This window comes from Vigna unguiculata, chromosome 1 (genome assembly GCF_037176805.1).
Source record: "Vigna unguiculata cultivar grain cowpea cultivar isolate G323 ecotype 2 chromosome 1, ASM3717680v1, whole genome shotgun sequence".
Taxonomy (NCBI): domain Eukaryota; kingdom Viridiplantae; phylum Streptophyta; class Magnoliopsida; order Fabales; family Fabaceae; genus Vigna; species Vigna unguiculata.
In genome coordinates, this window is record NC_140792.1 from 6,454,466 (window position 1) to 6,464,165 (window position 9,700).

At 32.8% G+C, this 9,700-nt stretch overlaps 1 protein-coding gene across 1 annotated transcript; it reads right to left on the bottom strand.

Moving 5' to 3' along the window:
- Window positions 1-634: 634 nt before the first annotated feature.
- ATCS (Citrate synthase family protein) lies at window positions 635-8,509 on the bottom strand. Its single transcript, XM_028082598.2, has 20 exons — window positions 8,372-8,509; window positions 8,115-8,186; window positions 7,948-8,010; window positions 7,635-7,676; window positions 7,031-7,096; window positions 6,853-6,918; window positions 6,563-6,676; window positions 6,343-6,406; window positions 5,784-5,866; window positions 3,858-3,907; window positions 3,706-3,783; window positions 3,384-3,512; window positions 3,146-3,188; window positions 2,910-2,996; window positions 2,566-2,670; window positions 1,919-2,026; window positions 1,746-1,796; window positions 1,348-1,421; window positions 1,193-1,244; window positions 635-1,111 (listed from the first exon to the last, which is right to left on the bottom strand). The coding sequence occupies exons 2-20, from the start codon at window positions 8,163-8,165 to the stop codon at window positions 1,019-1,021; spliced, it is 1,419 nt and encodes a 472-aa protein (XP_027938399.1). The 5' UTR covers window positions 8,166-8,186; window positions 8,372-8,509; the 3' UTR covers window positions 635-1,018.
- Window positions 8,510-9,700: the final 1,191 nt, after the last annotated feature.

The window sequence follows — 9,700 nt, forward strand, 5'->3', positions numbered from 1 at the left end:
AAAAAAGGTAAGGTAATAATCTAGTTAGTTAATAAAAAAACTGACCCCAGTATATATGAATACAAACAAACCATAACTAATAAAATGAAGAACATCACACTATACGCATAGAACCATCGCTGCTATACTTTAATGAATAAAATTAGGATCCTTAGTATTATGTTAATTTAATATGGTAATCTAAAAAAGAACAAAAACATGAAATTAATAAAATCTACATAAATAATGCTAAGTCAAATCTTAAGATATTTTATTTTCAATTTTTCAGACCATATGTTCATCGTTTCAGTTCGCAAGTGTCATAATCGGCAGCATGTTTTATTTAAATTCAACTTCTTTAAAATGGATACAGATTAAATATATATTGTGTAAAACAACGTTTGGTTTATAATTTAACAAATTAATCGTTGATAGTGACATTTTAAAACACTCTTCAAACTAAATCACCGTCATCATCATAATTTACATAGTTCCAATCTCATAATTCCTATACAATACTCCTAATGAGTCTATAATTACATGCATGAATGAGTAGAAAATTTCATAAGAAAATGCATCCCGAAAATTTGAGAGCACAAAACTAGAACTTGACAATACTCTTACGAATTTCAGCCGATAAAAGTATTGGAGAGTATTGAAAGAATAAAGTGCTGTCTTTTTTATTTTTTTAATACGAGAAAGTTACATTCATCCATAGGGAAGGCTCAAAATATATAAGTGCTGTCGATCATTTGTGGAAAGAATACAAGGGGATAACCCCAGGACACTAAATGCCTTTATTCTTATATATGCTCCTTCAAACCTAATAATTAGTTTATTCAAAAATGTGGAAAGACAACTTTGGAGGGTGAAAATCCACCCGAAAACGACCTAAATACAAAAATCTTCTAAAATAGAAACGATGGAGGAGGGAAATGAATATTGCTCATTACAATCATACCAAACTTTTTAACTCAACAACACACATCTAACGCAGTGTGTTTTAGTCATTATTAACAGAGAAACGGCAGTTTAAATTTCAGGATGATTTGGCACACAATTGCTCGAGCTTCTCCAGTGTGACACTCTTTGGCCTTTCAAGTGGCATTCCAAGAGCCCGATCCCATATCAACTGAAACCATCAAAAGAGAAACGCTATCGCAAGGTAACAAAAAGAGAAATATTAACAAGGAAACAATGGGGAACGACAGACCTGAGGGCCAACTCCAAAGCTCCTCGATACACCAAATAGAACAGTATAATAGCTGTTGACAACAATTTCACAGATCGTTAGATTCAGTTTTCACCCTAAATTTATTGAAAAAAGAAAACTATTTCAAATCCAACAGGCGAGAAGTAACACTATACTTTTCCTCAGTTAGACCATAGTAGTTCAGTAGCACTCCACTGTGAGCATCAACATTAGGCCATGGATTTTTAACCTACACGAAAAGTTCAACCATATCAGCAATAAATTCCCACTAATAGCAAAGAGAGTAATGAGTAACATTTATTATAGTTCAACCTGTATCGAATTAAATGTGGGAGGGACTACATGAAAACGTGTGGCAAAATATAAAGCAAACAGATTCAACTTAGAATGTAAAGGATCAGATACAAATTCACATGATTGTGTAAAGAAATAGTGACTGACTACCCTGGAAAAAGTCAATACTTGCATCATAATGAAACTATTTAAAGTCTGAACGAAGTTGAGAATAAATAATTCCATAAAACGTATTGAAAAATGAAAACATAAACATTACCTTTCCTAACTTAGTAAGAATGGGCGGCACAACCTCTTTTATTTTAGACACCTGAAAGGGTCACAGTCGCATTAGATCATAAAGAAATTAAATCGCAAGAATAGAGGGTTGGTTGTGTAGCAAGAAGACACTCCAAAGCAAACACAATCTGGAATTGGGAAATAAGTGATTACCAACTGGAAAAGTGGATCATTAGGCAAATGCTTCAAAGCAAACTCCCTCTGGCACGTGTATCTTGGATCTGTCTGGCGCAGAACCCCATGCCCATATCCAGGCACAACCTGAAGATCCAAAAGTAAAAAGCCAAAGCCTATATTACCTTAGAAGTAGATGGTGGTATTCTCTCTAAATCATTTGGAGCAAAGATATACATATTATCACATACAAAAAACTTACACTAATAAAGCATAATATGTTTATTAAATATATCATTTCCTTATTTTGAAGGTCTACTAAAACCTCGATTAAATTTTCTAGTAGAAACTTCCCGTTAGGGAAGGCTTGTATTGTAAAAGGAAAAATTGTGGCTGGGTGTGTGCATGTGCAAATACATAAAAGGGAACTGAAGAACCATAATGCCCTCCAGCCAACATATGATTTTCCTCAGGAGGAAAACACTTTGAACATAACACATTGGACACAGTGGCATGCTTTGTTCAATTGATTCTCTTTTCATTTTTTGAAGTGTAATTCGTATCCTCAGCTCTTCCATAATAATTTTCATTACTTCAAAGTTTATACAAAAATAAAAATTGAGCAAAACGCAAGTAAAAAAAAAATCACAATTTAGCATCCAGATTCCTATCAGTTATGACATTACCTGGCCTTTACTCAATGTTTTATTAATGTAGTCAGCCAATTGCTCTGTACTTATGTTGGGAGTTCCAAACTCTGCAACTATTGACCTGATCCATCGCAGAACTTCCTGTAGCATCATAATAAAAGTGAAAAAAATCAAACCTATATGAATTTGCATATAAACTGACTAAAGTAAACAGAACAAAATAATAGTAAAGCAGAAGTGTCACTAAAAATGGTAAAAATGTAGATATGAGTAAAATTTAAAACCACATACGATTTCTGAACAGAAAGATGAACTAAAGAAAATTTTATATCAGATAAACAGAAAACAGATAAAAATGGAAAACCAAACAACAAAATTACCTGATTGGCCAAACCATGCAAGGGACCAGCTAAACCATTCAAAGCAGCCGCAAATGCAAGGTAAGGATCTGATAGAGGACTAGCGACCTGAGGGGTAAACACAGTACAGTACATTAAAACAATAAATATAAGAAAACGCAGGCATTTACTTGATTCATATTAAAAATACATATTAGTATTTAATAAAGAAAAAATAATACAGGATAGAAAGAGATTGATTAAAGGAAGTAACTTACCAGGTGGGCTGTGTGCGAACTAACATTTCCACCTTCATGATCACTGTAAACAAAATTTAGGAAAAAAAAAATCAAACATAAGAAATTGCAATTGCCTGTAATTAGAAGAGAACCATACAACTTGTCACTATCAATGATGTGTCATCATTAGCAATAACTGGGGTTGCTGTAGTTACAGGAGCCATACACAACAGATCATGATCATAAAACAAGTCATCATTAGCATTGGAATGCAAACCTGTGGATGGAAATATAAAGCCTCATGAACTCCAGCATTTCTGGATCATCAAACCCTAACATATGAGCATAGTTTGCACCATAATCCAAAGAATCATCCAATGGTATGATTTTTCCATCCTTGTATTTCCTTTAAAATAACAAGTTAATTCAAACATCAGATGCCAGTATGAATCTGTCAATTTTGATCAAGTCATCGCACAAAATATATGATATTATGATATCTCTGATTGTTCTTTTGTGTGTGTGTGTGTATAATATAATACACATCCTATAGAATATCAAATGTGTAATTTTGATTAGGATGGATATGCTTTACATACCGTCGATAAATATAAGCAGCAATGGCTGGCAAACGTGCAATTAAATTCAAGGTGTCCTCATAAGTTGGTTCCCAATACCTAAATCCAAGCAGTAAAACAGCTAGAGTAACATATAATGTTGGAAATAAAACAAACACCATTTAGAATTTTACCTTGCCTTAGCTATCCCACTCTCGTAAGCTTTCTGAAATTCACTCTGCACCTGAAAAATGTAATGAATTGATTGTGAATCAATTGTTTCTATTTACAAGAAAACGTAAAGAGAAACAATTATCATAGAAAAGAGGTTAGGAGCTTCTTAAACTTATGTGACAGTAGTAGGTGGAAAATCCTCTGATCTGTCCAGCTTAGCAATGAACAGATAGAGCCCTCACTGTGACTAAAGAGGAATGACCTGAGAAAAACCCATAATGACCCCAGATACATTTAATCTGGATTGATGAAACAAGGTATTGATTGTCTGATTATTAATATTTTATTGAATGTAGATATAGACTCTGACATGTTAAAGGAGGCAGACCATTTTCAAAGAAAGGAATATGGGTTCCATTCAACTTAGGTGTAAATTACTTCCAGAGTAGGATAAATGGATAAGAATTTAGTGTCATAGTATCCAGGTACAACATGGAATTTGCCTTCCACCTATAGTTATTTCATGTCTTAAATCTCAAATCTTGAGATACCTCAAGAGTATCCTCCGTCCATCTTCCAAAGCCTGGCTGCTTCTTGATTCAGATTTCCCACCATCCAGAAATCCTTCTCACTAAGTGTAGGCATCATTCCGACACATTGATACAGTGCTGTTACTGCTTTATTATAGCGGTTTAGATATTAAGTTCAATGTAAATAGATCCCCAAGCATCATGCCCCTTATTGACAAGGATATTATAAACTAATTTCATCTTCCTTTTCATTTTGAGAAGAGTCTAAATCTAGATGGATATTGAGAACATTTTTAAATTAAAATCCTTTCAAAGATTGCTATCTGATTGATGGAAAAAGTTTTTGGTGTTACTCTTCAAATGTGTTTGGTATATTAAATAATAATCTCCAAAAAGGAAATAGCTTTATACACAGTTTTGGAGCTTATGATAAGTTTATTTTTTAGTTAACTTTTGTTTTCCCATTGTATTCTACAACAGCCTTGACAAGGCTGTTGTTGGGAGGGTTGGAGATGGTGATATGAGGGTCAACAACAAGAGAAACAAAGGAGCTCCAAGGGGTCATGATTTCATTATATTCCAAAGGCATATACCACAACCCAATATTTTATGATACTCACCAATTACTTCATCTTTTGCAAAACAAACAACACCTAGCATAAGTAATACTCAAGATTATATCGTCTTAGATGAGGTCTTAGAAAGTGAATTTATTTCTAACTCAATCTTATAAAATTGACTCACAAGTCAAGATTTGCACTCACATACTAAAATTTAGTCATATCTCTCTAGTCGATGAGAGATCTCCAACACTCCCCCTCATGCTAATGAATGAACATCTCAAACGTGAAACTAGATATTCGTAGGTGGTATGATAGTGACCTAATAAAGGGTGACACAACTATAACAAACCTTATTAGGATAAGCTCTGATACCATCTTATAAAGCGAATTTAGATCCAATTTAACCCTACAAAATTGGTCTGAAAAAAGAGATTTGCACTCACTTATATACTATAATTTGGTCATATCTCTAGTCAGTATGGAATCTCCAACAAGAGGGATAAGAACAAAAGAAGCAAGCAACCACATATGGTTCATTGAAGATTATAGCAGCTCAAATTGAACCTTGTATAAGCACATGTTAGACATGTTAATCATGAATTTCCAGTCAAATATAGCTCACAGTTATCAAATGATTTCCCTCCCATTTTCAGCTTTTTATGAGAAAAACTGTGATCCATTGTCGTCCAAATGAAACTTTTAACAAAATTCTTTGCTCAGTCTTGATATTATTAAAGTATTAGCAAAATAGTCAGATTGATTAACCAATTGAATTATAGAAGAAAAGTTACAGCTAAAAAGAACAGAGAGAAAACATAAATTAAAAAGATCATGAAGGAATCTTTTGCTTGACCTGAAGTGCCATGACACCAGTTGTGAATTGAGTCATTGGATGAGCAGAAACAGGTAATGCATCAATAGCCTTATAAGCATAATCTGCAATAAAAACTAATAATAAGTCCAAGAATGAACACAGACTCAAGTACAGCAGAAACAAGCCAGCAAATTTTATGTTAAAAATTTCTAGACACACCTTGAGTGACATTTGAACAAGAGCAAAAGCAAAGGGTGAATGTTCACAACCCAGACAAAATACAACAAAGCTTGTCCGTATATTTTAAGCAACAAGCAGTTACAGATGTACAATTCGTAAAAAGAGAACCAAACATACAAAAGAAAGACAATTAAGATGCAAGCCATAAGGTTCCTTTGCAGCCACGGTTCTAAACAACACACAAGCTACCAAGAGAGAATTTAAGTTATAATCATATATATAATCCTGAACATATTATCATGCACTATTAATGTTGTGTCAATTCACTTAATTGAGACAGACCATTATACCGCAATGATGAATAACACGTAGCTTCAAGGTAATTATAACCAAGTTATGACAGCAAAAGAAACTGAACCTGGGATAGTTGCACGACTTCGCAATTCCTGGGATAATGAGTCAACTTGTTCTTTGTTTGGTATCTGTGACAAAGTGCATGAGTCAAAGATTATACAACATAATCTTAACTGAGAGCAGATATAAAAACACCTTGGTACAAGGATTGTAATACATTATGTCACAAATAAGCAAAGTTCAAAATAATTACTTCAATTTTATTTTCCAAAACTATTGCATACCTTTCCTGTCAATAGAAGCCACAGTACAGCCTCGGGCAAAGGCTCCCCACCAGGAAAAGCACCTGGAAGCTTTTTCTGGCATTCAGGAATGGACATTCCCCTAAAGCGAATTCCCTGTAAGATATAACAGGCTGCTCTCAGAGAACCCTTTGGTAAACAGTAAACATTAACAAAAAAATGCTACAATAAAGATTTTACAGATTGATCAAATTAGTCCTAAGCAAGACCTAATCACTTTAATAATTCACAAATATCTGAAGTGTGAAGACTGAGTTAATTTAGATATTTACCTCATCTGGGTCAACAGCTGACCCAAGCCATACTAAAGCTGTCATTCCTCTCATTCCACCAAGCACCTTTCAATTGTGACAAAAGGGTGCTCAAAAAATAAGTTAATCACAAGCTTATTGACAGGAGAAAGGATGACTTCCAATGCCACTAGTAACTTTAAAAAGATAATATAATTACCATATCAACAGTGATCTTTCCCAACTCAACACTTCCATGATCTTTCTTTAGCTTCTTAACCCGTTCCTGCAACCAGGTTTGTACGTATAGATTAAAACATAAGGTAGAGAGGTATAACATTCTTTTACAAGAATTAACTAGTGTTTTTGCATGTTACAAGCTAACATAAAGAAACAATGAAACGAAGGAAACATAGCTTATGAAATCAATAATAACTTGAATTATAAAACAGGTAAGGCATTAGCCAAGAATCTCAGACTTGTAATAGCACATGCACGGCACAAATCACTGCAACTATATTGTGCATTGAAAGTTGAGCACAACAAAAATTTAATTCACATTATCCCTCACCCACCAATATACTAACCAAAAATACAACATAGACACGACAAAACTATCAAACACTTCAATGAGATGCAGACACGATAAACCCCAAGAAATATGTATTACACATCCAACCTAAAACAATACAAACATGACAAAACTATCACACACTTCAAGGCAGACCCGAAAATTATCAATAAACCCTGAAAAATATGGATTACACATTAATGCATCCAATATAAAATAGCGTCACCAGGGAAGCTTAAAATCGAAAACAAACCTGATACTCCGGAACGAGTTCTTTCAACTCAGAATAAAGATCCTGCAATAACCCACATAAAAGAAAAGTAAAACTTAGTTCAAAATTTATAGCCAACTTCATTTTCTATAATAAACAACAATTGGTCTCAGGTATCCTTCCTCCCAAAGTCCAAAGAGAAACTATACTAGAATACCCAATTCCAAACTTCACCACAATAACAGTATTAGCAACACCCTCCTCAGATAAAACATAGCATCTAACACTGTTCAGGGTAAACTTTTCACCAAGCACCAACGACACAGTGATAAGGATAGAGAAAGAAAGAAAATACAGTGTTACTGGAGCTGGGAGTTTGGAGCCATCTAACTGAATTCGCGAGATTAGATTGCTGACCCTGTCATTCCATTGCAAAAGTAAAAATCAGCAAGTCACATAAACAATAATCAAACACAAACAATGCTGAAAGCAAAATAGTTAGTTACTGTTTTCCTCAGTTACCACGCGAGAGCGAAGCCGAGAAAGTGCAGATACGCTTCTGAAGAACGCCATTTGCACTAGCGCAACAATAACCTGTACCAGCTCTTCAGTGTCAGGAACGCATGAATTAAGCACTAAAAATCTTTCACAAAAAATCGGAAGAAGAAAAAGCTAAGAGGTGAGGGATCGTGAATCGGAACAAATGGCGACGTTGAATGATGAAAGAAAAAGGAAATGCAACCAAACTAGTTAGGGTTTGAATCGGAAGAAGAGCGTACCGGTAAATGGTCAAAGAGAAAGGGACGAAAGATCGCGGATCCAGAAAATTTGCGCACAGAATTGGTCTTTATAAAGACATTTATGCAATGAAGCGTGGCTTCTTAATGTAATATAAAATGGTGCTGCGTGAAAATTGGTATTCAGGCTCTTCCAATTATTTTGGTATTAGTCAATGACGGTCATGACGTCATATTAAAATTAAAAGCCACCTGAAATAACATTAAGTTTTCGAGTAGAAAAAAAGATTCAAATAAAATTAGTCAGATTTTTTTATAATGATTATTTTTTAATAAAATTAACAGATATTTCATTGTATTAATATGATTTAAAAGTAAAAATTAATTAAACTGAAGGGGTTCTGTTTTGAGTTGTGGTTTTCTATTTCAAATATTTTTGTTCTCAAATTTTTATTGAATTATAACTTGATTCAGTCTAGAATCCAACATATGATCTTAATCATAATAATTTTGTGTCTGATTTATAATTGACTGAATTAAATGTAAATTATAGTTGAGAAAAAGTATGAAAATGCCACGTCAATCAAATATAGCGTACACTAATAGTACCTTCGATCTTATGTTAAAACGTGTGTAAGGTAATTATCGTATAATTAAACATACATACAGATTTATTTGGATGAGATTTGAAAAATATATATATAAATTAACTTTTTTGGAAATTAAAATTAGTTTATATATAAATTAAAAATAAAAATTTTAAAAAACTAATATAAAAGGTTTTACAAATTCTCTTACCTTATCACACGTATCAAGTGTGAATGAAATCGTTTACTGAAAAAACTAAGCATCACGACAACTTATTGATTTATATTTATTTCAAAACTAATAATTAATTAAATGTTTGATAAAAGTTAAAAACACTATTTCGTTTATTTTGACAGATAATATTCACCAGTTTCTTGTTGTTTAGTTTCTCTACTTCTTAACTAATACTGTATACTGTTTCAACTATGTTTAACATAAAAAAAAAATATTAAAAAAAAAACTTTAGATTTGTATAGTAAGTTGAAAGGTTATATTTAAGACTACATAAATCATTTTTAGAACTCAATTTTTTTTCTAATCTAATGATTTCGATTTTATTCTTATGCTCGAGTTTGTACTTTATTACTGAAATACTTTCGAATATTTTTAGTTTCTGCAACTATTATTACCTATTTTAACAACTTTATTTATTTAATATTATAAAGTATCCAAATTTATTTATATTTCTTGAGTTAGAGTTAGGCGAGTTTTATTTGCTTACCTAGTAGATGAAGTAATAAAAATTACTCAATAAATACATATAATTTAGTTTTGGAAACTTCA